The 23259-nt window shown below is 37.6% G+C and overlaps 1 protein-coding gene across 3 annotated transcripts in view; it reads left to right on the top strand.

Moving 5' to 3' along the window:
- The window catches only part of PPP1R12A (protein phosphatase 1 regulatory subunit 12A), a 116467-nt gene that overhangs the window by 23610 nt on the left and 69598 nt on the right, over positions 1 to 23259 (top strand). For all 3 annotated transcript variants that reach the window (XM_027896086.1, XM_027896085.1, XM_027896083.1), the window contains exon 2: positions 13011 to 13141. In XM_027896086.1, coding sequence (XP_027751887.1) covers positions 13011 to 13141 — 131 coding nt within the window. The remainder of the gene's footprint in view (positions 1 to 13010; positions 13142 to 23259) is intronic.

Below are 23259 nucleotides of genomic sequence, written 5' to 3' on the forward strand. Positions count from 1 at the left end.
TTTTTTGTGTCTAGCACTTGTTCTTAGGTATTTATAGGGGAAATGCAGTCAGTAAAACCAGTCCTCATTCCTGTGACTGACCCTGAAGCCAATGTGCTTTTCAACTAGGCTTTCATTTTTGTGCTCTTTAATAATGCTCATCTTTAACTAGCAGTCTGATGTGCAAGAAGCAGACTTTAAAACATTTGTGATTAATTTTGTGATGACGTGCATACTGCTAAGGTCAGGTAAACAACAGGCTTCTGGGTGCTTGTTATTTCTTTCATGCTGACACAGTCCTGGTGAAAAAAAGATCAGCGTGTTTTCCGCCGTGGTGCAATTCAAATATGTCAGCAGCTAGAAGTCAATACAAATGAGTTACTGCATAACTAGAAATTTAGGCTTTTATCCCTTTCTCCATAATTCTTTTTGGAAAGAAAGTCAGAAATGGCTGCAGCTCTAGATGCAATTAAAGCAGCACTGTACTTTGTTGCCTTGAAAGGGTGTGCTCTTGCTTCTTCCTCCTACTGTGCTGTTTTCTTTCCCTCCTCTTTTCTTTAATTCAATGGGTGGGGAGGGAGAAAGGGTTGTTTCTGCCTTGCTGGTTAGTTGAATTGGCTAATGGAGAGTCTGACAAATGCTTTTGGGAGTGTGCAGTTGAGAATGAGGAGAGAGACTGGGACCTCCCTGTTTGTCAACAGTGAGCTCCTGTAGAATCATGCCCTGAGTGATTAGTGTATGTTAGCTCGAAGGAGTTAGGGTTTGCTGGTTCTATAGTGCTACGTCCTGCGGGGAACAGAATATTGCTTAAAACTCATCTTGAAACATAGAAAAAGGCAAATTTCCCAATAGGGGTGGTATTTATGAGTACTTCGAAACATTGTCATCGTCTGAATGTCATAGATTCTGAAGCAGAATATTCAAACGAGCATCTGATTGTTATCAACTAGAATATTATTTTCATATAAGTGCCTAAAATCAACTGTGGCAGGGAAAGAAGATCATAAAATAAACTCACTTAAAATGCTTCCCCAAAGTATGTGTTTTTATCAGCATTTGACTACAAGAACTTTTACCAAAGCTATATTCTCCTAACCTCTTAAAGTGATATTATGTGCTGCTAAAGACAGTGGAAGAAATGCATCGGTTTCTTTGACTCAAGTGAAAGCTTCCTGCAAAATGACACTGTTGATGAAGTAATGAGCACAAGAACTTAACCATTTCTAATAAATACTTTGGTTTTCCGACAGATTTCTTTAGTGCTTTTTCTCCTTGGAACTCATGTCTGAGCTTCCAAAATCCGACACACAGGACTGAGAAGTAGAGATGAACTGCTGCAGCCTATATAAGAATGCGTCAATTCCCTGTGCTCTGGCAAAAAACCAGAGGGACACCATGATTTTACCATGCTAATTTTGGCATGTATGCTATTATGAGTTACAGTTGCTGATCTAGGCACAGTATTTTTCTCTTGCTTGCTTGCCTGCTTGGATAAAATTGCTCCTCAGAAAGTTAACAAGAAGTGGAAAACTTAAAATTTACTAGACTACAGGTTTACCTTTGCAGAGATAACTTGGTTTATGAGGACCAAAGTCAAAAAAAAGAAGTCTGTTTAACTCAGGTTTGAGGAGACATATTTAAGGATGTCCTCAGAACCTAAGGGGCTAATGAGCTTTCATGAGCTTTAAAGAACAGTTGTTCCATGTGGGGTCTTTTATCTGGCAAGGCTACAAGCTTAAAAACCCTCAGTGTACTCATGTTGGTTCAAAACTGCTGGTGTCTCAGGCTATAGCAGAGAGCATCAGGTGGGTTCAGTGTTGATCAGGTCTGGCTCCATGGTGCAAAAAAAGCAATGATGCTGTTGGTGAAGGTCATCAGCCTTTCGGAATAGCATAACTGTGTTGACACATTTTTGCCTTCCTGCTAATAAGCCTAATGAACCTCAGTTATCTTGCGATCTGTCACGTGAATGATTTCTTGTTTGTTTGTTTGTTTTTTATTGATTTTTATCCAGCACAGGTGACAAGCTAACACTTTCAGGCATTTGTTACTTCTTTGCAGCGCTGGTACAGTGTAAACAGTTCTTTGCCGTTTCCCAGATATTTCAAGATGTGTTTAGAAAACAAACATTGCCAAACTTGAAGCTGCATTAAGTTCTTGAATAGTAGCTAGAGAGCTGCCTAAGCACACTTGTGATTTGTATTACCAAGATCTACTGAGTTAAAATAGTGTTTAAAATAGGATTTTAGTGTTTTTCTTAATTGTTAGTAGAATAGAATATATATAAGCCTCATTACACAAGAGAAAATTTTCAAAACACAAGGTAGAAGTATTTGTTGAACAATTTTTTATATTTTTTATATCTATATCTCATGGCTATTTTTTTTCCGTTCTTAGTATATTTGAGAATTGCTTTAGTATTCCTACCCCTGCCAACTGTTTTTTCATTGATGTTCATAACTTTTGTATCTAAATTTTTACTCTGTTACTTAAAGCTTGTACTATTTATACCCATTTTTAAATCTGATAGCTTGATTTTTTCAAGACTTTTATTTTTTTGTCCTTTTTTTTTTTTTTTTTTTTTTTTTTTTTTTTTTTTTTTTTTTTTTTTTTTTTTTTTTTTTTTTTTTTATTGCTACCATACTTTTGCTTTATTTCTGTACTATTGTAACTTCCTTGTCAAATTGCTTTGTAGAATAATGACTTCTGGTCCATGTGATACCCATAAAAAGGACAAAAAAAGACTTGAAAATCTGCCCTTTTAAAATACAAGTGTATTACATATATATGGTGATATACACTGTCATGGATGGATCTAAATAAACAGATTATTTTACTTGTCTGTTGTCTTCCTGTCCATTTTTCAATGTAATTGGGATGTAAGTGGTTTCTTAGGAACTTGTGATTACTTGCAGTTTCTTCTTTAATCTGTCATAATGAGTTTTCTAATGGGACAACTGTACCAAAGAATTTCCTGTTTATGTAGACCAGAGGGAGTCCAATGTCAAAGCTGGTACTTCTGTCGTGCTCTTTGGGAGAGAGAAAGTTCCAAAGTGGATGTTGTTGTTAATTTTGTGGCTGGAGATAAGTCATTAGGCTTCTGTCTCTGTTAGGAAGTACTCATGGCTGTTTTCTTGTGCTAGTGAAAAATTTGGATACAGTCAAAAGGCAGTTGCTGGAGGGGGGACTGGGGTTGCTGTTGGGGCACAGGCAGGTTTCAGCTTTGCTCCAGTGAGGCTTTGCTCAGCAAGGTCACGATGTGGAGAGCCTATTGAAAAGGGTGTTAGGTTACACTGTGGCAAAAATGCCTTTTTTAGAAGTTGCAGACCATATCTGTGCAGATGAACAGCTGCATAGCTAGCCTTTGAGAGAGAAGGAGATGGATCTTGAATACTTCTTTTTATTCTTTATACTTGACAGAGGCTTGTAGTGAATTTGATTATTATCTCTTGGTTTGCATGAACAGTTTTGTTGACTATTTTGAAACATGCAATGTATTTCATGAAAGTTATTTTAGAAGATTGTTTAGCAAATTTAGCAAAGGCACAGCATGAATACACATTTTTTAATTTCAAAGGGATTCCTTAAGTGCCAAGACTGACTTGAATTTGGGCTTTAGGTATATTCTGAGGTGATCTTATCCTTGCAGAGGATTTGAGTCTTTGTTACCTTTCTCTGTTGCAAGTACCTTACCTTTTGGAGACAACAGAAACATTTCTTTGTGCAGATTAAGTGAGAAAAAAGGCTTTGGACAGGTTGTTCTGTGTGTACCTACAATGTGGAAATATGAAAGTGTATATGGAAATTACCGGACACTGAATTTTTTTAGCATTGTCTCACATTGTCTTATGTGCTCCCCTGAGTAATTCCTTTGAACTTCCAACAGAACAGAAAGCATACCAGGTCCCAGTTTCTTCTGGTTTCGTTCTGAATATGAAGTCAGAAATTGAGCTATTTTAAAATTAAATTATGTGTGCACCAGATATAATCTTTTCTAAACAGGGTAACTGGAGAGCTGTTACTCCTTTGGGGTTTTTTGTTTGTTGAAAAGTGAAGTAAAAATGCATATATATCACTGCTATGTGTAAAACACACTGTGCTACAAGGATTATGCTGGAGGTTTATCACATGTAACACCTCTGTGTTGCTCTGCTTTGGAGCTAGGTCTGTCCTCTGGAGCACTGAGGTATTACTGCTGGTACACCTGGCAGAGGTGTTGTCTGTCACCTGCAGGATTTTGGGGACTGGAAGCTGCAGGTTTCTCACCTTATTACCCTCTGAATAGACAAAATCTATATTAAATCCAGTTTTAAGAAAGAGCAGTGTTTGATATTTACTGTAACAAGTTTGGATAATTTGTTTTTGGAGAATTTAACTTAATTATTTAATTTTTTTTTTTTTTTAAATCCTGGGTTTTCTGTTAAAATTTTACTGAGACTCTCAGAGTACTTTCATGCTGAACCTGCTGATTTGCAACCTCTATCAGTTTCAAGACTTAATAGGATTTTTGAAGAGTTGAAATGCTTGCCAATTTATCTAGTCAATTCAGTGGATTATAAATTTGACCATAAACTAAAAAATGTACTGGGATTTACATAAGAGAAGAATAGCTTTTCTTGTCCCAGTCTAGGAGGAGAGAGTAGCAGTGGCAAGAGATTCTTTCCTTAAAAATAGAGACTTATGGGAAACAATTAGTCAGGTTTCCTGTTTAGATGTAGTCCTACTTTTAAGTGGTTTTGTGTACAAAATGCACTTTTGATAAACATACATTTACCACATTTAAGATTATCTAAGTTTAAGCAATTTGAAGTGCCATTGTCACTTCTAATATAATTCTTCACGCTATCTATGACATTATATTAACTTTTTACATATAAAATGCATATAACTGATGTGTAATTCGTACTTCATACGTACTTTTTTTATTCTGTTAAATTGAATTATACATATTAGTCATTTATTTGCATAGATTCTCCTGCTTAGGGGGGAAAAAAGCCCTGCCTGGTACCAGCCTTATCAGCTTATTACATCTTTTACTACTAATATGTTTTATAATACTAAGGATAAAACAACACACGGCAAGTGCTAATTGAATGAGTATCTTACTGCCTTTTTGTTCCTGTAAGCTTGGTTTCTTCTACTAAATATGCTTTTTATTGTCAAATGTAATGTGTAGTAGGAAAGTGAGCACACAGAAAGTCTATCTTGGCTTCTTTAGTATGCTCTATCAATATGTATATTTTTTTCCCTTCATGGAGTGAAGGGTTATCATTGTTTTTACTAAATTCAATGTTATTACTTCTATTGAGCTCTACCACTTCATTTAGCTAAAATTAGAAAGCAGTGAGAACTTCCCCTAGATCCTGCTAAAGCAGAAGATTAAACGTCAGTTGATGACTACAATACTAATGCAGCCTTTAAGAGTTCACAGAGGAGCACTAATAGATGTGGCCAGGTTTGCTTTCTTCCAAGGCAGTGCAGTTTTCCACTCTGAAGAACTCAGAACCTTATAGAGGTGATAGTCAGAAGCAGAGGGGAAAAAAAAACCCAAAACTTGGCACATGTGGTTTAAATTTAATACAAGGAACATGGAAGTGAACAAACCTATTTGTTTATGTAAATGGATTCTTCTAGTAAATTTTATCTTTTTGTTAAGGAAGTATATTAGAATGTTAGGTATTTTAGATTGAAAAGGTACTTGAATTGGCTCATGAACTCAGTTAGTTGCTCATATGCTAAAAGCAGGTTATGTTTACTCATTAAATAACTGTTTGAAATACAATGGGCATATTATTAAATTTGACTGGGACAGAAATACATGTCCTATACAACACTGCTTTCTCCTTCTCAAGTGTAATATTTGCACATTGTGTGACCATGAAAAGTAATCCCTGTTTGCCAAAGTTATAACAATAAATGCTTAAAGAAAGCATAATTGCATAATAGCACTACATTTTTACTGTATGACAATTTTTTGTTTACTCCTAAACCCTGTTCCTTTTCAATGAAGAAAGACTGCTTCCATATGTGTCAGGAGGTAGGTATGGGTAGAGGGTTGTATGTCTCTGTCCTACTGAGCATAGTGCTTCAGCCACAGGGCCTGTTCAGCCTTGAGAAGAGACATCTGAGTGGGGACCTCATCAATGTCTATAAGTATCTGAAGGGAGGGTGTCAAGATGACGGATCCAGGCTCTGATTGGTGATGCCAAGCAATGGGACAAGAAGCAACAGACAGAAGCTAATGCACAGAAAGTTCCACCTGAATATGAGCAAGAACTTGTTTACGGTGTGCTGGAACAGACTGCACAGAGAGACTGTGGAGTCTCCCTTACTGGAGTATTCAAGAACTGCCTGGATACAATCCTATGCCATGTGCTCTGGGATGACCCTGCTTGAGCAGGGAGTTGGACCAGATGACCCACTGTGGTCCCTTCCAGTGTGACCCATTCTGTGATTCTCCAGTCTTTTGAAACTGCCTCAGAAAGCCATGTGCAAAGGCATGGGCCAGAAGAAAGAGAAAGCTGCTTGTGAAACAAATGAGCCTGAAATTCGGTTCTGGATGTGACTCCCAAATTCAATGATTTTATAGGTTTCAACAACATGTAGCTAAAATGAGTATCTGTCATATGTAATTTGTACATACCTACCTGCCTAAGCCTTCAGGGTTCAAGACAGCTTGTAATTTGCACATTGTACAAGCTATAATACCATGCTGTCAGTCACATCTTCTTTTTTCCATTTCACCCAAGAAACTCATGTTCTTCTACTGCGCTAAGAAACCTGAATGTGCATTTAAAAGCAAGTTCCACAGAATGTACTAGTTTTGTTTTTAAATTCAAAGAAACCAGAGGGAACAGCAGAAGTTGTTTCTCAGGTGCTTAATACCACGAGTTTAAGGGAGACCCTAATTTTTGTGAACTTCAGACAGTTTGCTTCATAGACCAAGTTACTCCTCACCAACTTGGTCATCCAAGCAAATAGAGCATCCAAGCAAATAGATCTGTGCCAGCATCAGTATCTTAGTTTTTCATTGCTGTTTGGTTTGATCTTTTCCAAAATAATTTTTTTGCCATGGCATCTCATTTCTCAGGATTGTCTGGGGGGTTTAGGGCAGGGAAGTTTTTGGCGAGTTGTCTTGAGATTTTTCTTTGAGTTGAAATACATGAGTACAATTAAAGTTTAATAGTTAACATTTAGTATGGTGGTTTTAATTAGGAGATAACTTTGGGTGTGAGAATTTCAAGCATTCCTGAAAATATATTTGCACACAGCTAAAAAGAAAACAAATATTTATTTGAAAATACACTTGCATGTAATACTAGGTAGCCTGGAATAGCTGGGGTTGTTTCAGCAAGAACAGGGAAGCAGGCATTAGACTAGGTCATTTTTCCATATAATGTCTGTCAGATCTGAGTCTTGAACCAGTACTGGGACTGGGAACAGGAAGGGTAGCATCTCTGGTTATAGTAAATAACATGTTGCAGCCAACTCTCCTCTTCCCCTTATTTATCTTGGCTGGAGGTTAGAGGGCAAGAATAATTCTATCTCTACTTGAAACACTATGAAACCACTTGAATATATGTATCCTATTACAGTCCTGATTAAGAACTATGATTAGGCATTCATTAGGATTTAAATAGTGGGAAGTCCCTATGAGGTCAGTTTTATAATATGTAGATTATATCAGTCTCAACAGCGATAGATTTTAGTATTTTTCATGAATTGTGCCTATAATTAAACTTGCAGATTTAACTATAAATTACAAACGAGAAAAGCTTTAGGGCATGTAATTAATTTGGTAATTCAGTATAGCAAAGAAAACAGGGCAAAATTGTAGTATGGAAATTACATTATGCTCTTACTGCATATTTGGACTAAACAATTACTGATTTCATGTAGCACCTGGTTTTATCCAGCTCTTGGAGATGAAATAAAATCCAAGTGAGCTTCTATTGAGTTATAAATATGACAAGTTGTTTACATGAAGTGGAAATAATAGCTAGAGAAGTTGGAGTTATGGAATGATTTGCCTATTTTTGGCAATGTTTGACAGCTCTGCAGGGTTCTAATTAAGTAACGGTGGTTAATGGGTGCTCAGCTTCATAGTCTCTGCATGCCTTCCCCATGAGACTTGAATGGACATGAAACATTGCATTAGGCTCAAGCAGTGTTTTCTCCTCAGGAGAAAGTGTCTTTTTCACCTGCTTTTGCAGGTGTCTAAAATTATTCTCATTTTCTACACTTAAAAGGGAAATGTTTTGAGAAATTTCTCTGGAGAAGAGTTTGCTGCCCTGCAGTGGAGGAAAGGCTTTGACACTGAAAGTTAGGCCAAGATTGACTCATTCTGGGGTGAGAGAAATACAAACAGTAAACTTGAAATGCTGGAACTTGCAGAGGCCATGAGATGCTCTTGAAATGATTTTGGAGTTTGAGTTATTTGGTATGGCAGCTATAATTTTAACTACTTTTTATGGACTAACTCTCCAGTATTTTAAATAGTAGGACATGCTTAGATGAAAATAACACACAAGTGGAACATACACACAATGTTTACAAAGAAGTTAAACAAAATAATACTTGTCTAGATAAATAGTAATATTACTAATTTAACAAGAGTATTTTCACTGTAAACTGTTCCATTTTTATTAGAAAGCATACTCTAATGAAATAAAATATTAAATCCTAAAACTAGATTTTGTCAGTAGGCAAGATACCATGTATTACCCCAGCTCATGGAAAAACAGAAGCTATGACTTGTCTGAGTGAACACTTAATTTCATAATTAAGCAACATTTGTCATCTGTAATATTAAATTAGTACCTGAAGTTCTGTCACAACACCAAAACTCTCCTGTTTCTAGTCATAAATGTGAACATCAACAGCAGCCTTTCCACCCTGTATGTACTATATTAAATGCATACTTGACCATTTTAAAATACCTGCTTTTATAGTGTTACTTGAATAGTAAATAAGTGTAATAATCCAAATATTTCATGACCTAATTTGTTGTTAAAAAACTCAAATGCCTAGACCTCCTTAGATGCCATTACCTCATTAGATGTTACCATTAATGAAAAGTAATAAAAATTGTAGCCCCATGTAAGGTATGTACTGCATATCTCTGCTGTGTGTGTTTGGGATGTTAGTTTAACTCCTTGACGGTCTCTTTCCCTACAAAATTTCTGATTTTTACAAAATAATTTCAGACCTGTTTTTCCTGTCTTTTGGGGAGCAGTGCTATCTGCTGTATTCTTTGGCTGAGGAGCCAAGCCCTTTTGATATCTCTTTTTAAAGCTGTTTATTTTTAAGGTTACTTACTCAGTTATGTCTACCCTTCACCTATGTTCTTAACACCTGATAGTAATGAGAGCCAGTTGTATCACATGCCACTTGCACTGGGATATGAAGTTATGGTGGACACAGTTAAAAGTAGCATGTTTAGCAGGTATCTGGTTATCCCCATTAGAGTATTTACGGGAAAAGGTTAAAATGTCATTCACAGCATAAGCTGGACCTGTCTAGAACTTGTCTGTGTAGGAGCCTGGCACTGTTGATCTTTGCTGGTATTTGCAGGTTTCAGGTTATCGTACAAATGGAAAGTGTTTTTTTTTTTTCCCCCCGAACTTTAATATATTTGTTTTGAGATTTCATCTCTGTTCTTATCAGAAAAGGTAACCAGACTTCGTATTCTCAACTTTGCTTTGTTTTGCTTCCTTTATGACTGATTAGCTTAATTTCTAAATTGGTTCCCAAATGAAAAAAGGTTTACATGATTACATCCTGCAGCTGTCATTCTGTTTGGGGAGCATTGGCGAACTTAGATGAAATTTGGTAGAGGAGTGAGTGCTTCCTGCAGAAATGCTGCCTTTCTACCAGCTGGTGGAGGCTGGGGATGACAGACAAATTGGATGAAAGGGTATTCTGTGTGTGAGCTCCCATGCTCTGCTTGCCCCAGGAGCTGGCTGGTGTGTGTGCTCTACAGATGTGGTTTGCAAGCACTCAAAAAGAGCTTTAGGGTGACCTGTTGTTTTGCTAAGTGGTAACTGAGGCTCAAAGTGGGAACTATGGGCCATGAGAGGAGAGACAGGGGATGAGGGGAGATGAGCTCTAAGAAATGAGACGAATCCTGAAAGGATTGTAACAGATGTGGAAGAGGAAAGCCCATGGTTGTCTGTCCTGTGTGCAGATTCTGGGACAGAATTAATCGTGGGAATTATTTTTTTGACTCACTGTAACATCAGTGGAATACTTGTTATTTACATCTTGCATGTGCATTTCTTTTTCCTTTGTGATATCTCTGAAGCTGAGGTCCGGAAGGGCAGACTATATGGAGGCTGTTGCTTTAAGTTTATCATGCAGCTCTGACAAGCTTTCCTTTTGTGGCTGAGGTGTCAGTTTTTAACAAGAGGCACTTTTGACACTTGATAAATATTGCTTTTAGAAGTGAGCAGTGCAGTAAAAATGGAAAAACATTGAGATAAAATTTCTTTTATAACATTTGTTTCTTGGCATTCTGACTTAAGATACCTACTGATAGTTAGAGGTGCCTTTTGTATGGAAAGTGCTGAGAGTGATAGGGACTGCCAGACCACCTGCCTGTGGTGCTGTTAAGGAGAAAAAGGGGACACAAAGAAATAAGATACATTATATAGCTGTTCTTCAGCAATAGAATCAGTTATACTTGTTTTTTTTCGCCTTAAGGTAGATATTACCTTTTTAGAGCCCACAGTGAGTTTTCATTAAAATATTTTTCTTGTTATGAATGTGCAATCTGATAATACATGAGAAGTGTATTTGAGCTCTCCTGATTCTTGCCATGTATGGCACAATAAACTGACCAAATTTGGTCAAATATTTTTATCCACTTAGTCATATGTCTTTTAATGTGCTGCATATGTAAGCTTTTGATTCACTTAGCAACAGCATTTTTATGAGTATATCTTGCCAGATTTTCTTATGTATATTTGAAAAACAGGCAAGGATTGTTCTGTGTTGGGTTGTGTCACAACCAGTTGGTTTTGATGGGTTTTGTTGGGTTTTTTTGGTAGTGCTAATCAATTTTAAGATAGCCTTGTTTTTACAGGTGATGAATTACAGAGGATTTTAAGATACACAAGTATGCAGCTTATTACAATATCTACATTTAAAAATGTTTCTGATAGAAATGTATTGTTCCTTATAATTAATTGGTGAATATTATTATAGACATAGAGTATCAGTGGCCAGGCAAACTGGATATCCAGAAAAAGATGGACATGTGGCGTGTGTGACATGGCTTGGTTAGTGTTTCTGTTAAGTGTAAACATCTGAGTTTCTTGAATTTGTTTTCCTCCTGAACTGATTTATTATGTCGTGCATTTGATTCCCTTACGTTTAAGTAACTAAATGTCTTATAACAAGAAGTGATTCTCTTCTCTCAGAGCTTGTTACTAGGGTATTAGCATTGTACACTGATGATAAAGGGAAGAAATTAAAGACAATATGCTTGATGAATTTGTAGTCTTAATTGTTGGAGAACGTTAAGACATTATTTTATTAAAAGAATTGCTGATTTACAGATGGATATGACTAAAACTTTTTCAAGGCAATTTTCAAAAATACCTGAAAAGGCAGGAAGGTTTCTGAATGTTTTCACTCAAGAATGTGGTTTTGTGTTTAACTGAAAAACAAATAAAGCAAGCGGTGTACTGCAGTCTAGCTGTGCGTTTCTGAGTGAAAAAGTCCAGATGAGACTCGTTAAAACAGTTCTATGTTACATTCTAAACAAAGCCTGCAGTTCATACCTAAAGGAAACAAATGGGGTCAAAGAGGGATAATTTGTTGCTGTTTTTGTTTGGCTGGTTAAGCTGGGCAGTGATACATTGGCTTAGCTGTTGCCTCGGTATTGCAGAATGGAGGAAAGCTTCAGGATTCATCTTGAAATGTCCAATTGCTTAAATAAAGAAATCTGAAGGGTTTTTTTCCTTAGTGAGACAGTGTGTAATTTTTGGTTTTCTCAGAAGTATTCTGAAAAGTAAAATTTATACCTTAATTGCATTTAATTAGAGGCATAATTCTCTAGAAGGATTTAGGAGCCCAGGAGTAAAAGTTTTAATTTCAACCTTCGGGCTGTGTAATATTGTTGATTTATTAAGCTAAAAAATTAATACCAGTCTTGTGGGGTCTAGCTGTTTGGAGTTCTTGCTGTCCTGAAATGCAGAGGGACTTTTCTCTCATTTGCTCTGCCCTTTTAAGGGCAGCACTATGGAAGTTGGCAAGAAAACTCACTGAGCACCCTGTGAGAAAAATACTTGAACACAGAGAAGAAATGCAAAATAGAGGTCAGTCAAGATGGAGGTCTGCAGAACGGCTGTAGTTCTGCATCTGGGCAACACTGTTTGCTTGGTAATTAAGAGATGTGCAGATATGATAATATTTTTGCAATTGCCAAATTGATACTCAAGTAAGTTTTATAAACAGGGATAATTAATAGACTGTTAAAAGATTTATGGTGTTATAGAATATGCTGCATTAGAAAACAGCAGGGGGATGTTGAAATGCAATGTAGCATCCCCTTCATACTCCTTAGCTTCAATTGTATTACGGTTAAAGCCACGTTATGGTGTTATTTCCAAACTGCTCTCTCTCTCTCTTAGTCACAATTCTACTTCATGGTGTAGCTGTTTCTTCAATTTTAATATCCACTACAGTGGCTGAGCTGGGCCTGGGATGGAGTGAGGACCTGGGGGCTTTATAAAAGGAACCTCTTTGTACTAGAGAACAAGGTTTGTAAATGTACCTGAGAAAATCATGTTTTTTGGTTTTGTTAAACTGTTTGCCTTCATTTATTTAAAGTTTTACAAATTTGAAAGACTTGCTCTTTATGTCTCAAATTCTTTCTGTCTTGCTGTCAGACCCCAACAAATAAACCGTCCTTCCTCATCAAACCTGGAAATACTTATCTTTTCTCCTGAAGATGTTGCTTAAAGTTGCATAGTATTGTAGAGTGGCCTTAATATGAACTTACTTCTTAACTCTTTCTTTCTTTGTAGGCTTGTATAGATGATAACGTAGATATGGTGAAATTTCTGGTGGAAAATGGAGCAAATATTAATCAACCAGATAATGAAGGCTGGATCCCTCTACATGCAGCTGCTTCCTGTGGATATCTTGATATAGCTGAGTAAGACTTTTTCCTCTATTTTTGAAATCAATGTATTTTGCTAATACGATGTTAGTGAGGCACTAGAAGCAGATGGTATTCATAAATTGTCTTTTTAGTTGCCTCTGGAATGTGTAGTGAGAAAGAATGCTTTTATATTGTGTGTTGGTTGTGAAGTGTGCTTTGTCCATAACTTTGTGCATTGGATTTCCTCTTTCTAACTTTTTTACATTGCATCTTAGGTAGATACAAACGTCAATTTTTTAATTATTTTCTTCTGTAGAAAGGTTTTTTTGGGGGAAGGCATATGGAGAAAGTTCAAATTTACATTTATTAGTAGTCTGAACCATTATCACAGGTTAAGTCTGTGTAGGAGATACATTTTTCAGTTGTATTTGCAATCTTGAAACTTTTGTTTCTCAGCTATGGTCTAGAACAGTGGCTTTTGCTAGTTATTTTGGCTGTGGAGCGAAATCTTAGAGTTCAAGTTAGATGCCTGTTATGGTATTAGTTAAAACTTACTCACTACTGAATTCCAGGAGTGGTTTTGTTATTCTTAGTCTGTTCAGGGCCACTGAAGATATGCTAAAATCAAATTTTTCCAGTGGTTGTCTGTTTGAGCCTGAAATAATGATTGATTTGAGAAAATGTGTTGTGTACATTGTTCAGCTCACTCTTGCTGCAGCTAAGCAGTCTTTCTAAAGATACTTTGGGTAAACACAAACTTCATTCATTCTACTAAATTTACTGTGATGTCTGATCCAGTCTAAGATTTGTATAAAATATTAAGCAGTATTTTCTCATGTAATTATGTACTAATTGCAGTGGCAAAGAGTGGAAATGATGAGTTTGTTCTGTGAGTCTGAGAGTTTTAATTGCCTCAGTCTAAAGGAAAAAGAAAAATTCTGATGACTCTTGTTTATAATTTTCACTGGGAATTTTTGGTTTTGGGTGTTCATAGAGTGAAGTGCTTTGTATGTCCTTGGTATAACTGGGGCACTGTATGACCACAACGTCTGTAATCTAATTTCTAAGCTATGCAGATGTTTGATGCTTTAATCCCCCTTGCATGTGTATTGGAAGTGTTTACTTGTTGGCCATATGACGACAATAATGTCCCTACAAACTGAGATAATAAAACCTTTCTTCAGTTTAGTGCCTTTTTTCCTCAATAAGAAAAAGTTGAATAAGTATTCTTGATTTGGCGTTGCAGCTTAATGTAGGCACATGTTCATGAAAGAGACAGCAATGTTCCATGTACAGAAGACAGTTTTTTCCTGTTGACTTGAGTATCTGAAGTGTATCACCTTTTTTTTTATCTCAGAGTGGAACAGAATCTGTGTGCATATTTTCTATAGATAGCCTTTAGAGGAATGAGGTTATTGGGGTATAATCCTGTGGGGTGTGGGACATCTAAGCTGTTGGAAGAGCAGTGTTTTTAAGGTGCATGGAGTTTTGAAGATAAGCTGTTGAAACAAATTTCCATATACAGCTGAGCAGAGTAACTTGATCTGGATGGAGCAATGCTTAGGTATGATGAGGCCCATAGAGTTTAGGTTTTCTTCAAACTTCTTCTCCAATAGCTCAGCTTCAAATAATATACAAAACTGAATTCTACAAAGAATAACTTGCAGATGAAGTAAAATTGGGAAAAGGTGAAAGGAACTTTTAATTTGGGTAAATTATGGGTCTTATATACATAGTTCTGAAAAGGTTACAGCTAATAGCTTGCCATCTTTCAGTTCTTTATGATTTAGCATTTTTGTAAAGAACATCTTCTGTTCTTTTCCTATTTTTGTGCAAGAGAAGAGAGTCAGGGAATGAGTTCTGGTGTTTCCTAACTTTTTTAATGAAAGACTGGGAGCATCTGACCTGTACTTCCCTTTCTTATCCTCCTGTGGAACTGCCTGTTGCCAGCTTTGTAGAACATCTCAAATTGGAGACTTGGCAATCATATTTCTTCTTCCTCTGCTGGCATCTTAAGTCTTCTTAGGGCTTTCTTCAGATGTAAATAGCTGGAATTTATTTCTTTTGAAATAGCACAATCTTTTACCTCCTCCAAATATGCAAAATTAGTTAATATGTAGAATCTGTTTACAATGCTTATCTTTTTACAATTCATAAGAAAAATATTGCATGATAGCATAGTTTCATTATTTCAGATTTGCATGTTTCAAAAGCTAAACTTATTTCTAAGAAATCTTACAACTGAGCTAGGAGATGAGGATATTTACTGTTACGAAATGCGTTTTTATGTTTAGAATCTTAGAATCGTAGAAGAGTTTGAGTTGGAAGGGACCCTTCAAAGGTCATCTAGTTCAACCCCCCCTGCAATGAGCAGAGACATCTAAAACTAGACCAAATTACTCAGAGTTCTGTTCAACTTGGCCTTGAACGATTCCAGGAATGGGGCATCCACAGCTTCTCTGGGCAACCTATTATGGTGTTTCACCATAGAATCACATAAGTTGGAAAAGATCCAAGAGGATTGAGTCCAATGGTGACTCTACCACCTCCCTGGGCAGCCCATTACAAAGCTCAACCAATTTCTCAGTGCAGAAATTCTTCCTGATGTCCGACCTGAACCTTCTCCAGAGCAGCTTGATGCCATTTTCTCTTCTGTTGGTTATTGCCTGGGAGGAGAGACCAATCCCCACCCAGCTACAACCTCCTTTCAGGTAGCTGGAGAGAGTGATAAGATCTCCTCTGAGCTTCCTTTTCTCCAAACTAAACAATCCCAGCTCCCTCAGCTGCTCCTCACAGGACTTGTGCTCCAGACTCCTCAGCAGCTCCGTTGCCCTTCTCTGGACAAGCTCCAGCACCTCAATGTCCTTCCTGTAGTGAGGGGCCCAGAACTGGACACAGCGCTCGAGGTGTGGCCTCACCAGTGCCGAGTACAGGGGGACAATCACTGCCCTGGTCCTTCTGACCGCTCTCTTTTTGATACAGGCCAGGATGCCCTTGGTCTTCTTGGCCACCTGGACACACTGCTGGCTCATGTTCAGCCTGCTGATGACCAGCACCCTCGGGTCCTTTTCCCCGGGGCCACTTTTCCCCAAGCCTGCAGTACTGCAGGGGTTGTTGTGACCCAAGTGCAGGACCTGGCACTTTGCCTTACTGAACCTTAAACAGTTGTCTTCAGCCCATCAGTCCGGTCTGTCCAGATCCTTCTGCAGAACCTTCCTACCAGAAGGGTAGAGCAGATCAATGCTCCTGCCCAACTGAGTGTCATCTATGAACTTACTGAGGGTACACTCAACCCCCTTGTCCAGATCATCGGTAAAGATTAATATTAAAAGGACTGACCCCAATACAGAATCCTGGGTAATGCCAACCACCAGCTGAATGTAACTCCAATCACCATCACTCTCTGGGCCTGGCCATCTAGTCAGTGTTTTATTCAGTGAAGAGTGAGTATAGAATCCAAGCCATGAGATTGCAGTTTCTCCAGGAGAGTGCTTTGGGAAACCTTATCAAAAGCTTTGCTGAAGTCCAGGGAGACTTCATCCGCAGCCTTTCTCATCCACTAGGTGGGTCACCTGGTCATAAAAGGAGATGAAGTTGGTCAAGCAGGACCTGCCTTTCCTAAACCTGTACTGTCTGCGCTTGATCTCCTGGTTGTCCTGCACGTGTCACTCACAGTGAAGAATTTGTTCTTAGTACCTAATCTAAATCAGCCCTCTTTCAGTTTGAAACCATTCTCCCTCGCCCTGTCACTACATGCCCTTGTAAGAAGTCCCTCTCCAGCTTTGATGTAGGCCCTTTTAGGTACAGGAAGGCTGCTATAATGTATGTCGCATAATGTACACGTTCTTCTGAAGTAGTACCTACTGGTACTCAGATGTTCCTGAGTGAGGGCACTCGTGCTGGAGATATGTGAGAAGTACAAGATACGTAGGTGGTAGGGAGCTTCTTTGAAAAAACTGTGGGTATCTCAGGGAGCCACCACTTCAGCCATCTTTTGGCACTGGTCCCATGCTGATTGCTAAGGGGCTGAGCGAATTTGTGGCATGGCCTCCACTTGTTGGGGTTTTATTTTGCTTTTGCTAACTGTGCTGTCTAGTCAGTGAGCTTGTCATTGCAGGTATATTCCCCATCCCTATTATCCTTCATCATGTTCATCAATCCTATGGCATCTTCTCCCAGCAGTATCTCCTGTCCCATTTGAGTTTTCTGCCCTTCAGAACATCTGTCTTCTCTCGAGTATGCTTCCTACCTTTTCTAAAAAAAATGCATCTTCCAGTTTAAGAAATGTTAGTCTTACAAACGACCTCTTCAAGTGAAACATACAGCAAGAGAACATAGTATAGTGTGAAATAAAGTGTCAGCTGGTTGCAGATGGGAAGTTGTGCTGTAAAAGCAAAAATTCTGGTGTGGAGCAACTACTCCTGTTCTTTTGGTAGTTTATGCTCTCTGCAAGTGCTAGGAGTGTTTTAGCTTACTGGAAATTCTTTGAATACTTTTAATTTTAGAATTGCCTGCTTAACTTACTGTTCATCTACTTTATGATTGTGTGAATTACCTTACAAGTAATTGTAATATGAACATGTTTTAAATTATAATTCTTAAAAATTGCCAAAACAGGTCTCCATTTTTTTTCATTAAAAAAAACTTTACAGAAAGGAGCCTTTTTTTCTCTAGTGGGATAGTATGAACTAAAAAGTCAGCATCAAATGCTTTGTAAAATTTTAGTTTTGTGGAAAGAAACTTTTATGCAGGAGAACTTGAACAGAAATTTTGTGTGCATTCTTTAAGATGGTATTTAATGGAAAGGACCCTTAAATTTACCTTTGTAAGACTCCTGTAAAACTATTTCTGTGCATAATGAATTATTTTATCCGATAGATCTATTCTACAGTTTAAAAGTATGTATATTTTTCAGTATCAGGGAATAGACAAATTACGTTTTAGTATGTAAAAAATGTCATGGAGGAGGGAAAAATAGTGGCATTTAGAAAACAATTTTAAAGTACTTCCTTTTTATTTCTCTCTGCTTTATATTGCACCAGATTAATGTAAAATAAAACTGAAATTATAGAAAGTTCTGGGCAAGAATTAAAGTTTGTGTTAAGAATTTATTCTCCTGTGGGTTTTGTAGGATGCCTAATTGTGAGTGTCTAGTTGATGTATTTCGAACCTTGTTTGCAACTATGTAGAGGCTACTGTACAGTTATACTACTTAACTATGAATGCTTTTTCATTTTACCCAGGATGAAAGAAGGTACATCTTCCAGCAAGTGTAAGACAAGTGTTTTTCAAAACCAACGTACAAGTCAGTGACAGTTACACTCTTGTGCAAAAAAAAAACCCACAAAAAAAATCTGAAGGGGGAGAGAGATGTCTGCTGAAGGCAGAATACCTTCATGTAGTAGGTATTACAACAGTTTGCCAAATGTTGCTGTAGATACTAAAATTTCTCATGCATTCAAGGGTTGAGAAATCCATAGAGGATAGATATAATAAAAAATACAAATGCAGAATACCTACATAAAAATGGGATCTGGTTCAGGAAGTTCATGAAAGTAGATGGAGACTGGAAGGGTATAACAGGAAAAATAGCATGTGTTTGCTTCATTTTATTTCTTCTTGGAGATCTAATTTCTGGATATAGGCTAGTTGTTGAATGGATGCTTGGACTAAATCTGTGTGTTTGAGAGGCATGTTTGATACACAGTGACATATACAGACCCTAAGACTTGGCACATTTTCAAAATACACTTTCATTATTTTACAGGTTTTAAAGGGTGAAGCATGTGATTACAGTCAGAAGGAGAAAATCTTGTAAAGTTCAAAGCCTTCTCACTCAGTTTATTTACGAAGAAAATAGCAGCTTGACCAACTCTGCTGCTCTAAAACCCAGCTCACCCACTTTCCTTCCTGCCTGAAGTATACCTACGTTGTATCCTCTCCTTGCCCTAATATTTAAAGGAGACTTTAAAAGGCTTGTGTGTGACCACTGGCTTGTTGCTGACACCCTTCTGTTCTTCCAGACTCCAGACACCTGAAAGTGAACCCAGACAAACTCGTTTGCTGAAGCCTCAGCAAACCATTGTCCCAGGATGTCCCTATTTTAGTAACAGTACATTAAGACTAAATGCATGATTATTGTCTGATATACATAAGACTCAGAGACAGTCCTGCAAACTTGTAGTTGGATACACAGATGTTTAGTGATAGGGTGGTTTGCTTACAGCTCTAGTTGCCTTGTGGGGACTGCTGTGGGTGCTGGCTGCTAAGGATTCCTGCTTGTGCTCTTCTGGCAACAGCTGGTAAAGAGAATTCACTGCAGTTTCACAACATGCTTAATGAGATCTAACTTGAGACTACTGCGGAAACAGGCTGATACTGTCTTCCGTCCTTGGTTTTACTCCTTCCACAGGCTCTTGCCTCCTCTCTTGCATTATCTCATGATCACACAATGTGGGAATTATTAGCATAAGGCTAACCCTCAGGGAGTTGGGAGGGTTTATTCTCTTTTGGATCAGTGAGCTGACCTGCTTGCCAGCAGCAGTTGGCATAGATACACAGGTTAAAAAAAAATATCTGAGCTGCTTTTCAGACAAACCTAGTACTTCTGATCAGAAGCATGGCTGTGTAGAGGTGCCTGTGCAGTGGTAGAGTTCTATGTTTCATCTCCCACTTCATGAGCCTGAACCAGTTGGTACTGCTGAATGTTCTTTCACGATAACTACGCATGTCGGTGTCAGAAAGTATGTTTCAGAGCAGTTGTTTTTAATCCATGTCTCTCAAAGTTTTAATAACTTTATCACCTGAAGGTGTTTCTTACTTTTTAAGCGAAATCTTTAGGATTAAACATTTTAATCCTAAATAGCAAAACATTATTTAGGCAGAGCAGACCGATAAAAATGCCAGAGATGGCTTCTATTCCTTCGGCTTTGTTCCTGGTTATGGTTGTAAGTAACTGAATATGAAACAAAATTATTAGTGCTACATTCAGAAATGGATCTTTGGAGGATAATCATAAATTTGGATTTGTGAATGACAAGTTGAAGTTTGTGGTCTGATGTAAACCACATGGAAACTGATTATGTGAACTGGTATAGGATTTGGTCTGATAGAGATGCTGCAAGGTGAATGAGTGTTCTTGTCAGGACTCAATACGTTTCTTTAAATGACACTAGCACATGTGAACTAGAGGAGTTGAATTAAAAGGAAAAAGAATCAAATATGAAACTTGATACAGCCCATTCAGAAAATGAGGACTTCAGAAGGATATTTTATAAAACAAGGCACGTGACAAAATAAAAGCAGGGAAAGAAGATTTTTTCTCAGCCAGAGAAAAACAGCTCTTCTAGAAGAATGACAGACTCTTACAAGTTGATACTGGTAAAGATGCAGTGTTTGTTTTGAGAGCTGTGAAAAGGTCACTGCAGGCTTTGGAAGATTGTTTCAGGTAATTAATTTCCATTTGCTGCTTTTTTTCTGGAAAAATAGATTGGGAAAAAAAACATTAATGGGAGAGAAAATATGCCAGTATGGTAGTCATTTGTGTAGTGTCCCCTCCTCCCCAGTCAGAAGTGTGATGCTTGTTCTTTATCAGGAACATAAAAGTTCCTCCTTCTCCAAGCTTATATTAGATATCTGCAAGGATAAAACTAAATTTGTTAGATAAAATATTGGAGAAACTTAGACAAGATCAGTGAGCTAGTACAGGTTGGCATTTTCTTTTCTGAAGATGTACTGGGGCTGTGTACTGTTACCAGCATGTTTTTGCCACATATATGTACATCCTGTGAATAATGAAATACTAATGAAGTTGTTATGGTTAATGGTGAAATTCCCTTTTTAAAGTCATGTCACTATCTGGTAGAATTTACTCTTTTCTACTGTGTAGCTGTGATCTGATGTGTGGATAAAACCCACTTGTCAGAAATACACAGTAAGATATGGTTGATGGGTTAGGGGAAACTATAGGACCCATCAAATTTGTTACCTCTTTGTTCAACTGAGTCGAGGAGACCTGGTCACTCTACAATGCACAAAGGCAGTGTGTGCTCTCTAGCTGCCTTCTTTCAGATTGGATTGCTGTGTGCATCTCTGCTTGTAACCATAAATATTTTTTTAGTAAATATATTGTGTTTCTGTTCTTCTAAGGGTAAATGTACTAGAATTTCAGTTCAAAGATATGTTCCTCGGGGACATGTGACTTAACAGAAATTATCTTTTTTTCTTTTAATGTGATTTAACAGTTCACTGGATCTACTGAAAAGTCAAAGGACTGATGCCCAGTGTAAAGCTCAGAGCAGTGAAAAACAATTTGAAAGTGCAGCTCATGTCTCAAAAAACCATCGTGCTTTGGGAAGTGATGTGCATAGGAAAGATCTTACTTATCACGAAACATTGGTTTTATTGGTATCCTGAGAACAATTTAGAGTAAATACCTCTAAATTCTGAAGTAGGATATGATACATATGAAAGAGAAGACATACAGAAGAGTGATAGATATGGAAATCTGGGAACTGGGATAGACTCCCAGGAAATGTAACACCCAGTTCCTTCCTGGCTGGTGGCTTGTAACTGCCCGTTGCCACAGATAAACTCCTGTTTTCTAGGTATGACTGAATCTTGAGATAACAACTCTAGATACATGAGCCACCAAGTTTTCAATTGCACAAATGCTTGGTGAGTATGGCATCCTGTCGCATGGGAGTGCCTCATCAACTAATTCAAAAGAGAGAGAGGTGAATCTGTGGAATTGTTAGTGCCATGGACTGTTGAATATAGTATTTAATCAGTTATATAAAAGTAAATAAATTCACAGCAAAGTTGGTTTTTAATATTGTTTTTTAGGAGAAAACGAGGGGGTGATATAGATTGTCACTCCTACGCATCTCAGTTTTTATTTTCTTTCAGGTTTACTGGAGTGGTTTTCTCTGTTGTGAGTTTGACCCTGTTCTGGCACATGGAGTGTGATGCTAAAGCAATTTATGACCTATTTGTCCTTTCTTAAAGCCATGTCTTTTGTTGGCTATCCTAAACTGCATCATTTCGTTGTAAATGATCCTAATCTGTGTGTGGTTGTTTAGCATTATCCCTGACTGAGGCAGGATAAAAGTCCTTTGAGTTCTTCTGAAATGCGTGTAAATATAGTGTGGTACCTCTAGGCATACAGTAGCTCTGTGCATTGATGAGTGAGTTATTTAGATGCAATTCAGATACTAAGACACAGAAGTATGGGGGTTTTCAATTAACAGCAGATATGACAGTGAAAAGGTATAAAAGAGGAATTATTTGAAACCTCTTTATTACAGATGAGGTACTGCTTATCAAATTTGAATAAAGAGTAGAATTATCGTTTGGAAAAAATATGATTTCAAGGGAAATTTAAGTGGACTGGACATATAACAACTGCTATGAAGTGCAGATTGCTGATATCTAACTAGGGGTCATACCAAGTTCAGTACCACTGAGTGATGCTAAAAGCTGCACCGTGCTAGTAATGTTGCCTTGTAGAGAGATATCACTATATTATTACATAATATAATTACAAAGAAGGGAAGTTCTGTGATGTAGTAGTTATGTATACACTAATAGCTGTTTAGTACAGTAAAAGAATTGATCTAGGTTTAAATTTTTCTGATATAAATGCCAGCAAGTGCCTGTAAGCTTCTTAAGTCCAGACTCATAACTTCCAAAGAAACAGGAATCAACAGTTACATATCATTATTTGTGGTGCTAATATACCCAAATTTAGCTTCGCAACTTTTGGCACAAGGCAGGAGGGATGGTGAGCTACTTGTGTGATCACCTCTTGTTAGTAAAGAATTAGCTGAGGAAGGTGGGCAGCAGCATGCTTTTCCTTTTTTCTTCTCCTTTTCTGCCTCCGTGCTGCTGGTACCTCTTCTTCTCAACCAGTGTAACTCAAAATCAAGTGCTCCAAGCTGTTGAGAGCTGAAGTTACCGTATGCACTCTGTAGCTGCAACGAGACATTTTTCAAACTCAACCTTCATTTTTGCACAATAGAGTATAAACTTTAAAGGAGAGAACACTTGTTCACAAAGTGAAATAAACATCTGATACGCATTTTTAAAATACTTTTGTTTTGCTTTATATCATTCCTGCTGAAGTTTTTACCTGGTATTCATCCTGGAATTGCCAGGCTCAAGTTCTAATTTTT

Source organism: Empidonax traillii, unplaced genomic scaffold, assembly GCF_003031625.1.
Source record: "Empidonax traillii isolate 1590-97213 ecotype Southwest subspecies unplaced genomic scaffold, ASM303162v1 scaffold477:size924519, whole genome shotgun sequence".
Classification (NCBI taxonomy): domain Eukaryota; kingdom Metazoa; phylum Chordata; class Aves; order Passeriformes; family Tyrannidae; genus Empidonax; species Empidonax traillii.